The sequence below is a fragment of the Pogoniulus pusillus genome, chromosome 14, assembly GCF_015220805.1.
Source record: "Pogoniulus pusillus isolate bPogPus1 chromosome 14, bPogPus1.pri, whole genome shotgun sequence".
In the NCBI taxonomy this organism is placed as follows: domain Eukaryota; kingdom Metazoa; phylum Chordata; class Aves; order Piciformes; family Lybiidae; genus Pogoniulus; species Pogoniulus pusillus.
The window spans coordinates 22,267,761-22,289,623 of NC_087277.1; the positions used below are offsets into that span (position 1 = coordinate 22,267,761).

At 38.8% G+C, this 21,863-nt stretch overlaps 1 protein-coding gene across 1 annotated transcript in view; it reads left to right on the forward strand.

Moving 5' to 3' along the window:
- The window catches only part of CNGB3 (cyclic nucleotide gated channel subunit beta 3), a 54,655-nt gene that overhangs the window by 19,502 nt on the left and 13,290 nt on the right, over positions 1-21,863 (forward strand). Inside the window, exons 4-12 of the mRNA XM_064154348.1 lie at positions 2,590-2,744; positions 3,936-4,118; positions 4,671-4,879; positions 7,499-7,549; positions 9,437-9,523; positions 10,692-10,756; positions 12,207-12,329; positions 18,739-18,880; positions 21,522-21,681. Coding sequence (XP_064010418.1) covers positions 2,590-2,744; positions 3,936-4,118; positions 4,671-4,879; positions 7,499-7,549; positions 9,437-9,523; positions 10,692-10,756; positions 12,207-12,329; positions 18,739-18,880; positions 21,522-21,681 — 1,175 coding nt within the window. The remainder of the gene's footprint in view (positions 1-2,589; positions 2,745-3,935; positions 4,119-4,670; positions 4,880-7,498; positions 7,550-9,436; positions 9,524-10,691; positions 10,757-12,206; positions 12,330-18,738; positions 18,881-21,521; positions 21,682-21,863) is intronic.

Consider the following 21,863-nt stretch of genomic DNA (forward strand, 5'->3'; position numbering starts at 1 on the left):
GTTCCTTGTCTTATTACTGCACACATAATTTAAAATAAACTCCATAGTAGCAGTCAAAAATCATATGAAGTACTAAGGACAGTTACCAAAATGGCTCACCTGAGGATTTACTCTCCAGACTGGGCAGTACTAGAGCTTCCACAGAGCATAATTCGAGAGCTGTCACAGGCCTACAGGAGGTTTTGGGGACCTGGCCAACTTTTGGACTGAATCCACACAAAAAGGTGCCAATTCCAGGCTGCAGTGGTGCTTGGTCCCAGCAAAAATGTCAGCCCTGCCTCTCAAGCTTGGACCCAACCAGCAATTCCTCAGCTGGGACAGGCCCTGACCTGCAGCCACAGCTTCCCCTGGGCCTGTGCTGCTCCCTGCCAGGGGCAGTGGGAAATGCCCTGGTGGCAAGGCCTGGCTTGGCCTGCTTCTCCTCCCCACCATGGAGAAGAGTTACCAGCTTCTGCTGAGCTCTCACAGGAATTGGATGGCAAATATGATACACATCTTCAAATTAGCAGTGTTCAATGTGGAGCTTCTTCCATCTGTATTAACCAGAGAAAATTTAAAGTAACCATTACTAGAGAATAATAGGAAAGGAGACAATGCAAACCCAATGACAAGCAGGGCAAGGAAAATCAATTTCTCATCAAGAGTGACCAAATAACTTCAAACAAATTCACACAGTGTCTAATCAGCACCAAATAACATGGTTCCTTTCGACTACATTGCATTGATAAAGCATCAAATTCATGATAGAAGAGACTTTAACTGTTATTGAGAAGGCTATTAAGTAACAAGAAAATCACAACCAATTTATATCTTATCCCTAGAAAGCAGACAGAAAGGGCTTTGAGCATGACACTTGTGATAAGCATATTTTACTGTAAGTTAGTCAATGCCCTGAGCAAATACAGCAACAGCAAAAAGCAGGAGTGATTACAAATTCTTTATATAGAAGCTGAAAAACTAATTGTGACATGTTAGCTCTAAACAAGAGAGGATTTCATTGCACTGCAGATGTCCTGAGCACAGGGAATGTGTGACACAAAAGGAATTGTGATGAGATTATCAAGTATATCAGAACTGTTTGATTAAGCTTCTGTCTGTTGAGTTTTAGGAAATGAACACCACAGAGGACCTAAATTAGAGGAATAATAAGAACTTACTCCCAGACTTCTGCTTATCTCCATTTTATCCCATTTCTCAAGAATTTTCACATCCTTAAACTATATCTCCTTGAGCACCATGATACATGTTGTATCTCCAGAAAACTGTGCTTCTCAAAAGGCTACCCACATCCCACTCTGACAGTCTTTTTTTTTAGCTACAGCTCCTTCTGTCAGGAACTTCAAAGTAGGTTTCAGTCTCAAGCAGTCATGATGTTTATTCAAAGATCACTTTCCAGTGTTTTCCATGTTCTCCCTACCCGAGGTGCTGTCATATCACTTTCCTTCTACTAATCTTTAGAAAGGTCTTCACAAGAATCTGGAAATTTCAGAAATACTTTGCTCTTTTCTGCCTCTTCTCTCGATGTAGCATTTACATTCCCATAGTATTTGGGGCAAAGAAGAAAAGCTGTTAAGAAGGAAAGAACAATGCTCTGCTCCTTGTATTGGGTGTAGATGGCAGGGATTCAGTACGGAGGTGGCAGCTGTGACTTATGTGGGAGGAAGCATTCAGCTGCCCTGCACCACTTTCAAACATCTCTAACAGCAATTTGTGACACCAAATGAGAAGAGTTGAGTCTAGGATACAGAGGAAATATCTCAAGTTCCATGCATGCCCCCCACTGCAGACAGCAGCAAACAACTGAGGAATAAATTCTGAGTATGAATAAACCCAAAAGAGTTGATCAAGAATCACACTCTCACCTAGATCTTCTAACTGACTATGCAGCAGGCATAGATCTCACTTAAAAGCATTCATTTCAGTGCAGTATGTGAGTTCACAGGTGTGTGAAAATAAATGGTCTTTAAAGAAAGGCTGCAAGTGTTGGAATTTCATGACCCTGAATAAACTCTTAGTGGAAACAGAAGAAACTTCAGCAAAAACACCAGTGTTTTTTTTTTCAACTTAGGAGAGCAGTTGCTTTTTCTACCTAATACCCATGACAAAACCTAGATGAAATCAATTTTCACAATATTAGAAATAAGATAAGCATAGCCTCTTCTCCCTCACCTGCACAGCAGTCTTTAACTCAGTTATGTTTTGTCATCACTGGAGTATCCTTATATAATAACAGGGCTATTTTTATGTGCAGATGTGAAAAGCATGCCTTGCATCTTAGTGAATGCATAAGTTCTAAGCCTTACATATAGACACAACAGAACTTAGTGAAAAGCAGCAGTGAGAAAACACTTGTGTCATGGGCTGTACAGAGCACAGAGTACCCCAATCTCCTCTGCATGAAATATTGTGTAGATTGCCGCTGGCATAAAAAAAACACTAACTTTAAGTGTCTACTTACTGTGAATTAATGATGTGAATGAGCAGTGTGGCCAGCAAGGATCCAGTCCTAATGTATGACTTCCTTCCACTGCTTCCTAGCATATTAAGCTTTTTTTCCTTTTTCTTTTTGTTTTTCTTTTCCCCAATAAGCACACAGAACCCAGCACCTTCAAATGTACAAATCAATGAGTATGCTGAAGCTCAACTTAAAGAATTTGCCAAAAAAATCCGGGCAAGGTCAGAAGCCTATAAGGAAAAGCTAACTGATCCAGTGCTGTCCTCCCCTGAAGGCAGTCCTACAGCTTGTAAGTGACTCTAGAAATAGCTGTGCATTTGTTAGAAGATGAAAATTAGTTTGTAGGAACAGAAACTACTGTGATAAAACTTGCAAGCAAGTGTAACATGTTTATCTACTAAAATGGATCATTTTGTGCCCACTGAAATCAGTTTATCTATATTAGCTACAGTAAGCCAGTAAGCCAGGTGTTTAAGGATTAGCTCTCTTTGAACCAAATCATTGAAGAATTTGGGGGGGTGAGGGGGAGGGAAGCAAACTCAATGTGTTTTATAGTCTAAAATAGCTCCTAGATATGTTTATTCATAAAGACAGATTTGAAACACATGAAGAATCATAGGTATCCTATGAGTAGTCACTTTGACATTAGAATTGCTGTGTAAAAGCAAATAAAATTTAGCTATGGCAACAATCTTCCATACACACTGAGGACTCTCTCACTGCATGCTCTGAATAGAGCAAACTCATCTGAAATTAAACACTGACTTTTGACAAAATACAATACATTAAGAGAAATATGGTATTTTTTCTCTTTAGGAGGAAAAAATATTTTTTTCCTTTTCACAAAGAACTAAATGTGATTATTTTGTACTCTGGTATTCTGAGATGTATGTTGCTTGCCTGTTTTCTAATAAGCTGTAAAAAATAGTGGCTGAAGTGTTATATACTATATCAGCTGATAAAATAGTTTCTTTTTTAGAAAATTATTTCTTTGCCCATTTACCTCCTTTGTTCTCTTTGTAGAGCCTCTAAACATTTATTTCCTAAATCATTACAGATACAGTTTGCTGATTTACTGATAAGACTATTCAGAGGTCAAGTCACCAGAATTAATGGGATAAATGCAGGGACACATTTGTCCAGCCAAAGATGAAAGATGGTTCAAAGAGGTGACTTTTTGTAAGCTTAGAAATATACAAACTCATTGATTCCCATTAGTTTCACCTGCTGCATCTTGTGTACCAAGTCTCAGGAGAGGGAAGAAGTCATCCCATGTCACAGTTGTCTCCATTCCAACTGCATGCATTGTTTGCAACCGTCTTGCAAGAAGAAAAGCCCAGTTGCAATAATGAATGCTTAAATATTATTTATCTTATTTCTTGCCAGCCTTTTATGGTATTAGTATGGGCAGTGGTCAAAGATAGTGTAGTAGTTGAGCTATTATTAAAATGTCACCCTTTGCGACATTCTGTGTGACTAGCACCAAAAAAGAAGCCTCCACCCCCACCAAAAGAAGAAAAAAAAGAAGAAAAAAAAGAAGCATCAGAAGCAAAGCCAGAGGAGGATCACTACTGTGATATGCTGTGCTGTAAATTCAAAAAACCTCCACTGAAAAAATACAAGGAGTACCTGAAGCTACCAGAAAGCATAGACTCATACACAGGTAAATCAAATGCTATGCAATAGAAGGGGTAAAGGCATATTGGAGCGACCTAAGCAACACACAGCACCCCTGAACCACCGTAAGATCCACATTCCAGTTTGCAACTAAGAGTGACACACCTAAATCCTGCCCTGCAAACATTTATTCCAAACAGAGAAAAGACATGAAAAGTGACAACAGTCATAAAGGTGGTATGCAAACAAGCTGCAATTAAAACCCGTCTTCCAATTCTGGACCTAGAAGTTCTCCCATACACTTAAGCCAAATAATTCTTTAGTGACTTGTAATATGCACCAGAAGCACACAAAATACATTGAGTTTCTTCAGCTGCATTGAAGTCTACATGCTCTCATCAACCAATCTTTCTACCCTTTTGAAAATTCTCTGTGTCACTCCTAGTTCCAACCTATATCATTTTAGCAGCCTGTGCCATTGGAAAAGGGGGAGCGGTAGGCAGAAACATTCCCAGAGGCTGCAGCAGAATAAATGTGTCTAAAATAAGAAGAAAGCATTCAAAGTTTATACTTTTAAACTCAATGTTGTTTCTTTCAGATCGCCGCTACGTAGCATGGCTGATGCTCGTGACAATCGCCTATAACTGGAATTGCTGGTTTATTCCTCTTCGCTTTGTGTTCCCATACCAAACACCCAGTAACACGATATACTGGATTACCATAGATATCATCTGTGATATCTGCTACCTGTGTGACTTACTTGTTTTCCAGCCCCGAGTGCAGTTTTTAAGAGGTGGAGATATAATAGTAAGTATTGGATGTTGTTTTTTCATTGGTAATGGTTGTGTGCTAAAGTACATTATAGAAGTTACCTCTAATCTGACACTTCTTTCTACCATGTCAAATACACCTGACTTTTTCATCAAAGGGTGCCTACATCCTCCCTCACTGACTTTCTGTTATCTTATTTTGAATGAAGGAAACATATTCACCAATTACAGTCTTAAAATGAAAAAACAGATTTGAAAGTAACAGATAGGAACAATCAGAAGAGGCACCAAGCTCTTTCTCACCATGAGTAAACTGGGGCAGTGTCGCAGAGGGGATTCTGCCGCCTACGCCAATTGCGGTGCAGGGGAGAAATTAATTGGTGCCAGCTGATATCCTATAAAAATATATCATTTATTAACCTTAATATTCTGAACTCTTGCCACCCCCAAGCACTGAATTTTAATATTATTTTGGATCTTACATGGTTATGAAAGACATTCTAGGAACAATACCAAACAGTAACTTGTTAATAACTAGCAAACAGTCAAACTACAAACAAGAGAGAGGATTTTCCCCACAGCTCAAATGCCGCTTGGGGTCAATATGCGGTTTGCCCAGTAGATGGGCCAAAGCTCTTTCTGCTCTGTGGCAGAAGGCAATAGAAAATTACAGAGGCATTAAAGCATTTACTCACAAATTCTGATCAATTATCAATCACCCTCCTGGGCTATGTCACAGCCTATATTAATGTCCAATCTTCAGGGAACTCTACCCATGGACATCAAGGCTGGAATTCTCCCAGCTTCAGGGGAAATTAGACAGTCTCTCACCTTATTCTCCTGGCTTCTTCTCGATGCTCTGTCCAGGGATTCTCAGGCAGGACCTTCAGATGCAGAGGCAGGATGTCGTGCAGTCTCAGCACGATGTCAACGCTGACCGTACAGGCCAATCACGGGCAGACAATTCAGGGTCTGCTCCTGGCAACTCGGCAGCAGTAGAGCTTACCTGGCAGTGATAAGGCAGCGGGCGTGCAATAGGGTGCAGGGCTGCATGGGAGACTGAGCTCCGTAGAGGCAGGCAATACAGGGTCTAGTCTTGGTAACTCACCACAGTGGTGCGCAACTGTGCATGACTGACTGGGAGCACATGGGGGACTCTGTCTCTGTAGAAAAAAGTAGATGCACTGCAGGAGAGCACTGCAGGTGAGGCTTCAGGCAGGCAAGCATAAGAAGGCATAAGCAAAAAGCAGTGCTGGTGAGTCTAAGCAGGATAATGAGAGCGAGCGAGCACTTTGTTTACCTGTGTACCTCTATTTATCAAATGCGGGCTGAGATTAATGGCCCCTTGGCCACCAAAATGACCAATCAGATTGGCAGTTAGCCATGCCTTACCATAATAAGCAAAAGCCACAAGCCTGGACCTCCCAGATATGGGGATATCATGGGCCTAGCACCTGGTAAACATGAGGTGGGCCTGTGGGCTTATACAACCACGTTACACAATCAGGGGCCCTGGGCAGGCCAGATTTTATGGCAACAGGTCTGTTGTGCCCCTTTGTGTTTACTTTATGTGTTTACCTCTGGTGTGGGCAAACAAAAAACATGTCAAGGCAAGACAAGGCATGAATGAGTCTATTTTCAGGCCTATATGCCCTCCACAACAGGCAGCTTCACTGGAATCAGTGATTACATGACTGATCAGGTCCATGGCCTTCTTGTGTTGAGTACTCAAGCTAAGGTGTTACCAGAGCATAGCAAAGCAGCAGAATCACCTCTCTTGATCTGCTGGCCACACTTCTTTTGGATATATAGTTTGCTATTAAATGCAGTGCTGTGTAACAAAATTTTATGTGCCAAGATATTCCTTAACTACCAACTGCTTCTAAATCCTACAAAACCCAGGGTTTATGAACACACAGCTAAAACTCCAGCATAAGAAACTTCACCTTTTCCTTGAAGAAAATGCACAATTCAGAGATTTTAGTGTGCAAAGAAATTATTTACTGCCTGATCTCCTCTGTTCAGTACAAAGTTATTTTTAAAATGCTCCTGTTATAAATACAGAAAGTCTAATAATAGATACATTTCTTTAGATGCTTGTGATTACCCTTTCTTATTAAGTTATTAGCATCAGTTTCCATGGAGAGCAATTAAAAAAAAAGCCTAGTAATTTCCAATGAATGCAGTGTTGATTACTATAATGTTAACAATGCTAGCATACTAATGTTAGTTTTCACAGTGCTAATTTTGTACACCACTATCATAAACGTTCTTCGCATTTTGCTTGGAACTGCTAAAGCCAAATGGAGGTTTAGCTGTGCAACTGAAGGGGAGTAGGTCAAGCACCAGCTAATCTATGTGTTTTGACAGAGAAGATTGTAGGAAGAATGTGGCATACTTTGCTAGACCAACAACCAAACTTAGAAAAAAATCAAACTCCAAGCTTGATTTTTTCAAGTAGGTCAAATAATATCTGGTCTACTAAAAGTACTGTTTCTTCCTACAGGTATTTCTCCATCCATGCTTTTAGACCACTAGTAATGTAACTGTCATTGTCCCCATTATCAAAAGAGAATTATTATTACCAGGTTGCAGAAGCTCATTGTTAACTTTCTGTTCTTGACTGTACCTTTTTCTCCTTTTGTTAACACACTAGTCAGACAAAGTGGAAATGAGGAAATTCTACTACAGCTCTCTGAAGTTTCGGGTAAGTAGACCTCATGCTACTGATGTCAAAATATAAGTTCTGTTGTTGGATTTCACAGGATTTATTTTCATTCACTTAAAATCATTGTTGATTTTAGAACAGCACCAGAAAAGAGTGGCTTGATGGCATGTCAGTGCCTACCAGCTGAAGATTGCCATCCTCTTGAACAGTGTTTTAAATCAGAAAAATAAGTATTAATTCTGATTAATAAAACAGAATTAATAAAAATCTGCTTTGATGAATCTGGATGAGGTCATACACACACACACATACTGAAAGGCAATAGAACAGCTTGCCAGAGATTAATTAAACAACGTAAGTTTAGAAGTTAGATGATAACAGTATTGAGTGAACTCTTATGAGGAACCTTATGGTACTCACATGACAAAAATTCAAACTAAGACGTTTAATGTTCATTATACATTTTAAAAATAAAGATGCATTTAAGAAAACTGTTCATTTTGTTCCTAAATATTGGTTCTGCCAACACAGAACTGGTAGTTATTGAATTCCTGATGCACACACAGCTCTGTGATGCTAAGACCACATCTCTGATATCTCAGTTATTGCTCCCTTCTCTTCTGTAAACACTTTTGTACCTGCCCTGATTCAGGCTTAATCTTGTTTTGGTGTCTGTGGTACCGTTACTTAAATATTTGAGATTGAGCTATTCAAAAGTGCAGGACATAGGCTACACAGGTAAGTGAGTAGGACAGAGTCATACTCACAGCAAGAGAACCATGCAGATATGTATGCTTTAAACTGAAGTTCATGCAGTGTATATAGTGCTCTTTATTTCTGCAGAAATTAATGAGCTAAGTTTTCCCACCACAGGCAAGGTATAGATATAACCTGGGACTCCTCCCTATGATTAACTACTAATTAACAGTTACAGATATTAAAGCACTTCTGACTAATTTTTTTCTTCCTTTTTGACATATGTCTGAGGGAGGCCAAAAAGGGCAAAAAGGGCTGTTTGTTCACAATCAATTTTTTTTGGTGTGTGTTAAGTTACTTTTTTTCCAGAGAGTTCAGGTATTAGCTTCAACTTACTTTGCTAGAAGGAAATGTCAGTGCTGCAGGCTTTTTGCTGCCAACATTATTTGCATCTCTCAGAGCAAAGACAATTCTGATTACAATGATATGAAGCCTACAATTCCACATCTCTCTTTTGTTTTCAAATTATATCAACAGAGCACGGTGTCACAGAATCTTTAAAAAGGCAAAGACAAGTTTGCCAACGTTTTTCTTAACACTACAATTCTCTTGAAATTAATAAAGTAGACAGATAAAAAGGCAAATTACATAGTTGATGGACTGCAGTGAGACGCTGAAAATTCTGCTGATAGGCAAAAAAGAAGCATCCAAATATAGCAAAAGACAGTATCTATAAAAACAAACAATATAACCAACAGCATAAAAAAGCCAATTGTGTCATCATATGATGAATATGTTGTTTGGAATACACAGCTTCTGTGGGTTGCAAGCAAGGAGCCTAATTCACTGCCTTAAGCAGCCTGGTTTTAAAAGCCATAGGATTTCCAAGAAATGCCTGTGGAGTGCACAATCCACCTCTGCTCACCAGCCACCTACCTTTACAGCCTTGCCAGAACTATCACTGAAATAACAGAATGTATTAGCAATCAAATTCCTGAGAAACTGTTAATAACCCCCATGAAACAGATTAAAATCTCAGGCATAGGGGACATAAAAGCAGGGCAGGGCAAAGCTGTTGGTGCTTTCAAACAAATCATCTTCCCTGTCAGTGCTTAGGAAGTTATGGACTTAGCATGCTGTTTAAATATTACACTCACTCCAAACAGGTTTTTGAAATAAATGCATTATGATTATTGTGAAGTTTAAATTGACCTCTCTGCCCTTCGACAGCTTGATGTGGTATCCGTATTGCCTTTTGATGTTTTATACTTCTTCTTCGGATTTAACCCAGCGTTTAGAGCAAACAGGATGCTAAAGGTAAGATCTTTGTTAGTGATGGATGGCAGTGCACATATAAACGTTTTTACAACCCAGTGAAAAGTCGTTTATAATATTTAAAAATACAAAATATAAAAGTCGGAAAATATACTCAGGATAAACTAAAACATCAGTAAAGAAATCCACCAAAGATACATGATACAGTCCAGTCAAAAGGAGCCTTATTCTCTTATTCTCTTGTTTTTCTTCTGTTTCCTGCTTTCAAAAGGTGTTTTGTGATTAAGACAAGTTTCTACCTATTATTTAAATTAGATGGATCTTAAATTGCTTGCTTAGTTTTCAAAGTAAAAAAAACCAAACATTAATTGCTGCCAGTATTTTCCCATATTTCCCCCCTTCTGTCGGCAATGTCAGGCAATTAACAGGAAAGGAAGGAATTTTAAGGACAAGAGAAACAATAACCAGTATATTTAATAAACATAAACTATCACTATCAAGTCCAAAGATACCTAGAGTTCTTTAACGAAAGGACTGAGGAGGGGTTAGACAACAGCCCTCTAGAACTGACATTCAAAGCTGAAAGGAAACACAGGAACACTGAATAAAACAAGGGTGCTCCTCACTTTAGTTCTCAACAAAAACTGAGCCCTGCATAAATCAGAACCAAAGCAGTATTAAAGAATGAGAAGTTAAATACTATCTCGTATTAGGCAAAGAGATGTACTGAACAGAAACAAAGAAATGAGCTACATGTGGATATTGATGGCTACAGCTACAAGTAAACTACAAGTATTTAACAGCAAGAATTCAATAGGGCAACTGACACTCTACATGGAATCATCTCGTATACAGTTGTTGATATATATGATCAGTTATTTGTCAATCACTGGAATTTCACTGACACAAAAAAGGGATTTTTAAGTGTGGAATTCTCTCTGATCAAGTTGCCCAAGCAATCATGTGTGTTTGAGAAGGTAGAAGCAGTCTGTGCTTTCCATAATGAGATTAATAGTACACTCAACACCTAAGAGAACATTAATTCCATTTTCATCTCTGCTTTGCAGTTCACCTGTTTAAAGAAGGACTACTGAAAAAAAAAACCCTCCACTATTTTTAAAATGTGTATGTGAATTAATGTCAGTATTATTATAAAAAGATGCATACTTAAGAACAGTGATTGGATTACTTTTGTTTATTTTCCATCTAGCATAACACATTCTTTGAGTTTAATGATCGTTTGGAAGCTGTTCTGGACAAAGCATACATCTACAGGTATGTGCTTATTAAACTCTAGTAGCACGCAATGCTTGGCACAGAATACATTCCATTTGGTTTCATAAGTTGTCAGTGAAGCACTGGGTGGAACATGATACATATTTAACTGTTCAGTTTAAGATTTTTTTAATATCCCATTTTATTGTAATCATTAATATAATAAATGCAAAACTTCACTCACATATGAAATCCAGCTCAGCTCAGCTGGCCTGGTTCAAGCAAAATGTTCACCAAACTGAGGCTCCTGCCAAAATTTAACTGATCTGAAATATCAGAAAGAAGTTTTTTTTTAATTAAAGACCTAAAGAATGTTTACTTTGTGTTGCTAATAGCAGTGCCAAATATTCAGTAACTGTTTATTTGTACTTAATAAGAGTTATGAGCTTGAGCTTGTGTCAACATTTTTCTTCAAGTATGCTCTCACCATGAACCTCATGTACACAGAAACTTGATGCTCCATTGCATTGACTAAACTTGGAATGAGAATCAATTCAGCACAGATCTCAAATAGTGACTGTAACTGTACTCTACTGCACTATGTTCTCACCTACTGCACTGACAGGAAGAATTTTGGATCTTACTAAACAGTTCACAGACAAGGTTATGGCAAGTTTGGAAGATCTCTCAGCTGTCAGTGATGCTGCTGAGACCCATGCATTCAGTACTATGCACTGCAAACTGCACTGAATTCTACCTGCAGCAGATAAACTGGTGATGGGCTACCCTTCCTGTGTTTAGGCAAGTGCTGTACTTGTCCTGCTAATTTATTCCCTGCCTGCACGAATATTTGAACAGAGAGCAAAATCCAGGAGATCTTTCTTTTTATCTCCATGCACTGAACAGAAAATACACAATGAGATCATTGTTGTATTAAGCAGAAAGCTGCTTGGTTCTTAAGCAGTTCATCATTGGTGTTCTTCAAAGAACTGGCCACAAGCATAAGAACTGGGATTAGGAATGATATAACTTCTGCTGTAGCCACTAAATCACACTATTTAACAGATCTATGCAGGCTTCCTAGCACAGCCCTTGTAAAGTAGTTCATTTCTGACCTCAGATACTTCTTGGCTTTGGTTCACAAGTTTAAAGGATATCTTGAACAGCCTAGCAAAGACATTAATTTGTACCTTGCAGCCCCACTAATAAAGCTTCAAATTTCTGTAAATATTCATAGCTAGTTAAAGAAGCAGATTACGTAGGCCTTAGAGAACCATAATTTTAAAAGTACCCTGTGTCAAATACTCTAGGAAAGCTATTTATTTGACCTTAGACAAACATGAGATACATAACTGCCAGCTATTTTTTTTTCCTCATAATCAGTGCAGGTGAGGAATTACTTAGTAGATGTTTAATGTAAACACCATTGATTCAAAAAATGGAATTAGTTCCATATTAAAAGGAAGGGGGAAATCTAAGTTGGTTTACAGGAATCTGCTGACTTTTACAGGGTCATTCGAACAACAGGATACTTGCTGTTTATCTTGCATATCAATGCATGCCTGTATTACTGGGCTTCAGACTATGAAGGACTTGGCAGCACTAGATGGGTGTATGACGGTGAAGGGAACATGTAAGTCCATTTCTCTTGCAAGAGATTTCTGTTGATTTTGATCCTTCCTGCATCCCCCTCTTTTTTTCCAGGGAATGCCCATATTTTACAAGTGCTTATATAGCTGCTGATTAGCAGCTTTCATTACTAACACATATTTGGAAGGCAGGTGCAGCAAACAATCAGTTTACCACTTTCAGCTTTTATAGATTTATAAGTCAGTGCTAAGCACCAACTTAATTAAACCTTTAGAAAGTAACAAGGGCCATAAATGAGACCCACTGATTGCACACGCACATGGGAACTCTTAGAAGGATTGCAGAACAATCCTTCAAAGGAATCAGAGGCATAGATTTTTTTTCCTGTCATACTGTCTCATTAATATGCAGCATTTTAGTCCTTCTTAATACCATGGTGATTGGGTTGAAAAAAAATCCACTCACTTTCTAGGATCCTCTGAGAAGGTCATGCTCAAACATGTGTCTCCAGTGGGAAGGACTGGATACTGCCACACTTTTCCACAGTCTCCTTGTGACAGCACTAAGCTGAGTAAGGGACAGGTAAGGGGTAATCATTAAGATGACAGAAAGGAAGTAAAAGAAAATAACAAAGTTGTACTATATTTTGTGTGCAGTTATATGAAAACATTTTCACTGGGTTCAGATGTATGACTGGCAGTTTCTTCCAAAGCCCATAATATAATTAAAGTCACAGAAGTTCAATTTGTCCATTAATTACACCCTTTGCAAATCCACATATAATATAATCCTGCTATCATAAGTCATCCTTGAAATGACTTCTCATATTTCTCTTGGAGACATGCTCCTTTTTAATTCTAATTTTATCAGACTTGATTCATGAGCTTGGTGTGAAGTCACTATCTTGAAGGACAAAATTATAGCTTTGGGGAGTAAACCATGCTTTGTGTAAAGTTGCATTTACTTTTTTTATATTTAGGGCTCTCCCAGAAAAAAATGGCATGGCTGAAGTTTCTGCACACCACTAAAATGCACAGATTGACTATTGCAGTCAGACACATGCAAGGGCCATGGAGCTCAGTGGGACCACTTAAAGTTATGCACAAGTATTTATTCACAGCATCAAGGCTTCCAGAAATCTGACAAGAAAAACACAATGAATTTCCATTGTAGCCATTTCTATTAATGTGATCCTTGGGACTAGGCTTATAATTGAAAAAATGAGTTAACTAAGACTGCAACCTGAAATCTCTGTAATTAGGGCACTTAATCTTCAACTTTTGAATGCATCTTTAGAACAGCCAAGAGAAAAGGCAGGAAAGTGTTCCTGGTTTTCATGGATAAGACTATTTTACGTTTCACTCAAGGCAACAGTAGAAATTATCTCCTAGCTTCATCACGGGCAATGCAGTGACACCCAGAATCATCGGTTACACTTTAATATTTTGTGATTCCTCTTCCATGAAGAAACAAAAACACTTCTCAAATGATTTCATACTAAAAATCACATGGTATTTATGGCATATTATTCTATAAACAATACTAAACTATTCATTCAACATTTGCCTTCAACAGAAACGCTCAAATAAAATGCATTCATGTAAACTTCATTAAGCCATTAATCTACTTCATCTTCACACAGTTTGGAGAGCATATGACTATTTTTTTGCCTGTCTGTGGTCCCATGTTAATGGAAATCTAAAGAATATCCCACATTAAGTTTCATTTAGAATCATAAAATCAACCAGGTTGCAAGAGACCTCCAAGATCATCCAGTCCAACCTAGCACCCAGCCCTGTCCAATCAACTACACCATGGCACTAAGTGCCTCATCCAGTCTATTTTTGAGCACCTCCAGGGATGGTGACTCCATGACCTCCCTGGGCAGCCCATTCCAATGGCAAATCACTTAATTTCTTAAAGGATAGCTTGGTATCTCACTACCAGCAAATGCCTTCTATATGAGATAGTCATTGCCACAGAGAATTAGACATAACATATTATCTGACTGCCCAATGTCTGGGGCATTGTGTGAAAATGAGCTATTATTGGAGATGCAATGTGAATTTAAATATAATCAAACAAGATACTTCTAGGTATATTAATTTCTTTGAAAAGTGGGAATAAAGACTAATCCAAGAAAAATCTGTCAGAGTGATGAGAACTACAGTATATATAGTGGCTCGGGAGTGCAGATGTCATTTCCTTTCACATAGCAGTCAGCCTTGCCAATATTTGAAGCCAAATATGCCATCAGTCTCGCATAGAATGGGAACACATTCAGAAGAGAGATAAGATGAACACAGCTTCTTAGATCATTTTAAAAAATGGCAGTGAGCAGCTTGACAAATAAATCAAAATTCTACTGGTCTCAGATTACACTGACGCAAAGCAAATGATCTGGCACCGATTTACTGGTTTATGTAAAATCCCTGCTGTGTCCATAAAATGTTGCTACTTATGGCCAAAACCAGTTCTCAACCATGTCGATATTTCCAGGATCCTTTTCTTTTTTTCTTCCTTCCTCTTTTGCAGGCTAAAACCAATACATAAACAACAGTTTCCCTTATCAGTTTGATTATATACATGTTCCTGAGTGGGTATACTTACTCATGAATTTCAATTTATAACTAACAGCTGTACACAGCACTCAAGCAATTCTGTTTGCAAATTCCTCTCAGTTGTATCCTCTTCCATCTCTAAAGTGTTAGTGCCAGTCCAAGGAAATTGGAGGTCTTCTGTATGGCAGCCTTCAATCAAAGACTTTGACCTGAGTTATAAAAAACAGTCAATTTTACCTTCCCTGCCACACATCCAAATTAGCCACACAAGATATTCCCAGAATTAATACTAAATCATGAGCTTGATATTACTAGGTAGACAGACCTCAGTCTCTACCAATGCAGGAGGACAGCAGCCTTAATGTAACACATCTGCTGTGTAAACACAGCAGCAGGGTTTTGAAGAGGTCTCTTTGCTATAATTAAAGTGAACAATTTGAACTGTGTGTTTATTTAAAATCTACTTCAAATACTTGACTTAGTGACCAGACTCCCTAATCCCTCATGAAAATTGAAGTGGCTCACATCAAGAATATAATGTCGTTATTCTGAATCATGCCACAGACGTTATCTGTCTCCTCCATCACTGCCCATAAGGGAAACTAAGGAGCTAAAATTCTAATACAACCTCCTCACCCCAGGTCAGCATTAAATTTGGCAAACCATATCATCCCACTCTATTCATGGCATATTTCTTCTGCAGACAAGTAGTTTGCAAAATTCTCCCACATGCTTCCTAATACTTCTATTTCCATCCTGACTGTCTTTCTCTGCAGTTCGCTGCCTTCTTTCTCTAGGCAACAGACGCAGCAGATATCTGAAAGTCCCACGAAACAGTCACTGTACATTTCTAGAACAACTCTACTTCAGTATGCATTGCCCAATGCACAGTAAGATTGCCATGACTGAAAAGGTGTTTCATAGGTACCAGCTGCAGATTGCACTTGCAGTGCCTGATGTGTCACACATGCTTGCTAGACAGGAGTAGTTTTGTACCTCCAGACCACCTGAAAACGCACAGCCCAACTCCTAGGTATGCCAGACCTAATGCTTTCAGACCTGCTACTTGTAGACATGTTTTCCAGGAAAAGCCTTTGTAGTTTTCACCACTCTGTCTGGGATCATCATACCCACATGCACCCTGATAAGTCACTCAAGAGGTTATAAAAGTACCAGTTAATAAAGGCCACCTTTCTACTCTGCTTCAACTCCACCCTGGTTGAAATCCAAGTGTAGTCAAGTGTCATAGCCCTGAAAGACTTCACTGGGCTGAAATGAACATGTAAATGCCACCTTAAAATCCAATAGCCACACATGCAAAGATTGGACTTATTTGTGTTAACCAAAACCATGTAAAATGTTCAGCATACTCTGAAATGGACTTCTACAGCAAAGACACTTCTATTGGCGAAGTATTACAAGGTATCTTATTTGCAATGTTTCTGAATATTTTCATACCTAGGACGTATTCTGGGGGAAAATCTAGTAGTTTGATTGCCTGAAGGATAAACACACTATCTGTGTTGTGCACAGGGAAAATCCCTCACTTGTCTCACACTGTTTGCTTCAACAATAACTTTATAGAAGGCTAGTTAAGATGTACAGTAAGCATTGATCTTTTCCAGACACTAACCAGTGGAAAGCAAAGCTGCTAATACTGTTGAAATAGGAGTCCAATTTTCTGACTCTCCTTAAACAAAATTCGCATTCTCATTTCTCCCCTTCTTAGGGATAAGAAGCTGCTTTACATTTCAACTCTGTAATTTTCATTTCAGATGAAAATAAAACCAATAAAAAGCATAAATGGAGAAAATATAAAATCTGTGTCTAACAGATAGTGAATATCATGTGTCTTTGCCAGTAGAAAATTTCATTTGAAGTAAAATTACAGAAGAATATACTGTATTAAATACATCTTCAGAAAAGGGTGGGCAGACCTGGAAAAAAAATAAGAAAGGCCTTGCATATTTCAGATACACACCAGGGCAAAAAAAGAATACAAGCCCTAAATTCATTTGAGAAGCTGTTTTTACCCTTCATAGACAGTGCCAGAACAGAGACTATGTTGCCTCTCTTGGTGGATTTAGTAAGCTCAGTGTCCAAGCTTACTTGGGTGGGTGAGGAGTTAGCCAATTGTTTGTGTTTTTTGTTATAGTAACTACCACAAAAGGAATGATAATTTCTTTACTTCCATACTCATAAATTACACACATTTCAAGCATAACTAGATTCTCAGTTAGGGCAAGTGAATATGATATTAATATACTTGCTGTGATCATTTCCTCATACAAGTTAGAGACATCATTTCATGCTTAAATTCTCCCAAAACAAATCTGAGGGTTTTTCTTAATATTTATTTACACTACAGAACTTCTAAGAGAAAGCTGACACTTTTGCATACTTTACTGGAAACATACCAAGATGACAATCTTTCATGAATCCAAGAGAATTATTACAGAGGTGTTTATGGTAACAGATACGAAACTGAGTTTACTTAAGAACTGTGAATGAAAACGGCCCATTCTGGATGTTCAAAACTGATTGGCAAAGCCTGAAATCTTAGATAAAAGACCTGGAAATGAGTAACATCAACAAAACCTCTCATTGGAAGTGGTTGTTACTGTGAGTTTGTTTTCTCATATTTGAACAGAAGTGATCCTCCAAATGTATTGTTATATGGACCACTTATCAACAAGAGTGAAATTCATATATTAGTAAGAGAAGAATTTAAAAGTGGAAGCCATCAAATCAAAGTGTACACCTTATCTACAAGCAGATCAAATGGCATTAGATTCAGTTATACATATCCACATTTAGCCCTGAGGCTAATCTATAGCAGTTGGCCTAACAGCCAATGACCCCTCCCCAAAAGGGAGGTTTAACCAGGAAAATGAGTGAAGACCCACAGGGTGGAAACAGATTTAATCAAACAGACAAACTGATCCCAAGGTCAGTAAAAACCATATTCAGCCCAGCAAAAGTGCAGCAGTCACAGCATCCCGGAAAATAGTGCTTAAAAGGAAGAAAAGCAAGGTAAAGAGAAGTCTAAGCAGGAAACTTCCCTCATCTCAGCAAACTTCCCCCTTTATCCCAAGAGTGAGAATTCAGGAGAAGTCCTGAAAATCATTAACAAGGTGCTTTTCTAGCCACTGATGGACAGCTAGCTATTCTGAGGCATGAGGGAAAGCAGTGAAGAAGGCAAGAGTGTTTAAGGCAATGGAAGGGGCAGCAGAGGTCAGACACCTGGAGAAGTTAATACAGGAGTCAACCTTTCAATGCTGCGTTAAGTGAAGTGGTTTGGAGAAGCTGGATTAGCACACACCTTGTGGAAACATGTAACTTGTTTGAGATAACCTAGGAGGCATAGGCAAGGGCAAGTGCTCAGAAGCAGAGTGGGGAGAAAGGGGTAGGAAGCTGAATGGACACAAGAACAACACTGCCTGTGTTGTACTCACCATAAGGCTTTGCACCGGTGTCCTCAAGTGAAGCCATGGAAGAGACTTTCATATGTATGTGCATCTAGTATGCTACAGACAAGCTGTGAAAGTCTCTAACAATTTCACACTGCATTTAACATCATAGCATCTTCATTGCTAGCATTCTAACACTGTAATGTCCACCTTGGTAACTGCTGCATCGAGTTACTGGAGAATTGTAAGTAGTTGCTGCATTTCCCATATATGCTTATTTTGCTCTCAGTGAGAACATTCAGCTCAGTATGATTTACACAATTGTACCACTTGTAAAATCACAATCCTTTATAAAAAAACAAGCTGAAGGTCTTTTGGACTGAAAAGCAACACCAAAAGGCCCAGCTCAGGCAGGTATATGCTTAACTTCAACCACATAACTAGCTACCTTCCATAACAAACACTCTGTCTGTGTTCGCAGGTACCTCAGGTGTTACTACTGGGCTGTTCGTACTTTAATCACCATCGGTGGCCTTCCAGAACCACAAACTCTGTTTGAGATAGTTTTTCAACTGCTGAATTTTTTCTTGGGTGTCTTTGTCTTCTCCAGCTTGATTGGTCAGGTACAGAAAAAAAATCAATAACTGGATACATTGAAATTGCTGTAATGTAATGATGACATATTCAACCCAAACGAGTTTAGTTCTGGGAAAAATATTAGCTTCCATCTGAACGTTCCTCTATTTAAATGTTACCTGTACTTATTCTTCTGACAAATACATGTGGTTAATCACTTCTCAGGTTTGTAGTCCTTTTGCACACAAGCTGATTTAAAGCCAAGACTCTGCAGGACACAGATGTTTCTTGAAACTCTATATAATTCCTTTGTTCTTCCTCAGAGCCAAGGGGGCGGTTCCATGATATTCATATTGTACATATTGAAATTTTAAGTATGATATTGATAAGTAAAAAAATATTTAATAACTTAATGTTTGATACTGATGCAAATTAAATACTGTCAAGCCCTTTTTTTTTCCAATTTGTAATTCTGCTATTGCTGTGGAGGCAGGAAATTAATGTGGCCAAGTCAGGAATATATATAACAACAGAATTATTTTATTTTCCTGAAAACCTGCCCCCAAAACCACATACAGGAATTAATTTAGTTTAATTAGCAGACTCAGTTTGATTGAGAGTATCTTACAAAGGATACTATTGATAAATTTGGCTACTCTAGAAGTCAGGAAGTGGAAGAGGCTAAGCTATAAACACAGCTTTCCTTGCTATTAATCAGGCTGAGCAGAAAGTTTTACTCAGGAAGTGAGCTAGGCTGTCTGAGACAAAGGGCAGTCCAGATGCTTGGCAGCTCTCTCTCTTTCAAAAGGATATCCCAGCCTCATTAAGCCTGTTAAACTTGCACAAAAGGGGTGCTTATAGTGGGGAGCTGTCCAAAGTAGGGTGGGTCCAGTCCCTCAGGAGTTTGTCCTTTGCAGCACCAAGAGGCTCTCTCTGCAGGAACTATCCAGGTGTGGGAGAACCCCAAGGTAGGAAGCACCCCAATATTTATCCCTTTCCTAGGCAAAGAGTCAGTTTATCATTTCCTAGGCAAGAAGCACACAGCCAATCATCAGCCCAATTTCAGCACGTGCATCTGCGTGGGTCGCCCCTCTTTGCTCCCCTCTCCCCTTTCAAGCCTGCAGGGCAGGGGGGAAACAGGTTTTTCGCACCTTTCTTCTCCCATTCACTGCCTGAAAGGAAATTGGGGTATCCAGGACAGCTATCTGCTGCATGTATTTCTTAACCTGAAAATCAACTATTTTCTGTCTCTCTTGGTACCCATTTGGCAGCAAGGAAAAAACCAAAACCCATAGCACGGCAAACCAACTACATTTCCAAATGAATATAACTGAAATATTTCTGGTTTGTAACTATTAAACTTGGGCTATAAATCATGGGCTTTAAAATGCCTTGCCTACAGAAAACCAAATATCTTGGTTCCTATGTGAGACTGTGTCTTACTGGATTCCTGCAGAAATCATTCCACACTTTTTGGTTTACCCTTGTGTGGCCCTGGAAGAACTGCTACAAAAAAATAAAAATTAAATCAGAAAATTGACTTCTATTTCAAAGACAGGACTTGAAAAGCTCAATCAGTTAAAAACTGTGTATCTCTAGCTGTTTGGAAGTGCAAGAGCAGAAAACCATCACGAAACACACTCTTGCCTTTAGGATTTGAAAGTCATCCACCAACAAGAATAATCAAAAATAAAGTAGCTCTTATGAAATGTTTCTTCTGGAAAACAGTGAATTCAGGTATATTGGATGAATATTCAGAGTTTGCATGTTTATAATTTTCCCCTGAACTGATGTAACTGTTAAAGATAAGTGCCGTTCCCCAAGATGATTCTGCAGATTATATTCACCACCAGGATAGCCACTGGCAGAATTAATCCTTGACTCTTAACACACAAACAGCTTCACTGCAGTTTGTTATAATTCCTGTTTACAAATTGCTCTTAAAATCACTGAGTTATTCCTGATTTAGCACACTTGCCTTAAAATTGTTACTCCCATTGCATCTCTGTAGCAAAGAACAAAATTCAGCCCACCAGCACAGGAATCCTTGGCCACTGCAAGATGAGTCCAGACATGCTTTCTGAAGAAGGAACATATATGAACATTAAATCATCCACTTTCTAAACATGAAATTATTTTTCATTTGGAATGTTACATGAAGTTTCCACACTAAAAACTTCGAGGACACCTTTCAGCTCAAAGTGCATCTTTAGGACTGATCTATAATCCCTTAGCTATTTACACAGAGGCAGCCTCTTAACTGTAGTGGTGCCAGGTGCTCTTTAGCCCATTTTGCATCACTTCTGACTCGCTCTGCACAGCAAATGCAGAATAGTTTTATTACTAAATAGTAATCCATAATAGTTTTATTATGGATTTTAAAGAAAGGCACTACCTATATTCTTCATCCATGCCCAGAAATATCACACACACAGATATAAGACAGAATAAGCCAAAACCCAGAAATGATTCCCTTAAAATCACATAGACTTTCCAAGACCATTAGATCAAATCCACAGTGCTCCTGCAAAAGCAGGTGAAGCACCTATTCAGAACACAGAGCTGCATGCAAAACCACTCAGTGGTTTTGTAAACAAGTGTTTTATTCTTTCTACACATTGTTGACAAGATACTCAAACCAAGACTACTTCTGCTGAAACGTGTAGCAATGACAACTGATGTTTGCAGATGAGAGACGTAATTGGAGCAGCTACAGCGGGACAGAACTACTACCGCTCCTGTATGGACAACACTGTCTCCTACATGAACACCTATTCGATTCCAAAACTGGTCCAAAACCGTGTTCGAACCTGGTATGAGTACACATGGGACTCCCAGGGAATGCTGGGTAAGGCTTCCCAATTCCAGCTACAAGGCAACTCCAAGTGGGGGTGGTTGTATCGATGCAGAAAGAGGGTGAAATTCACATTTCTTCTCTTCTGAATTGCGTGTCAGAGAGGAGGGTGTTCAGTTTACTTTAGAAAAGCAAAAAACCCTCCAAAACACTATGACATGTACTGCTTCACAAAT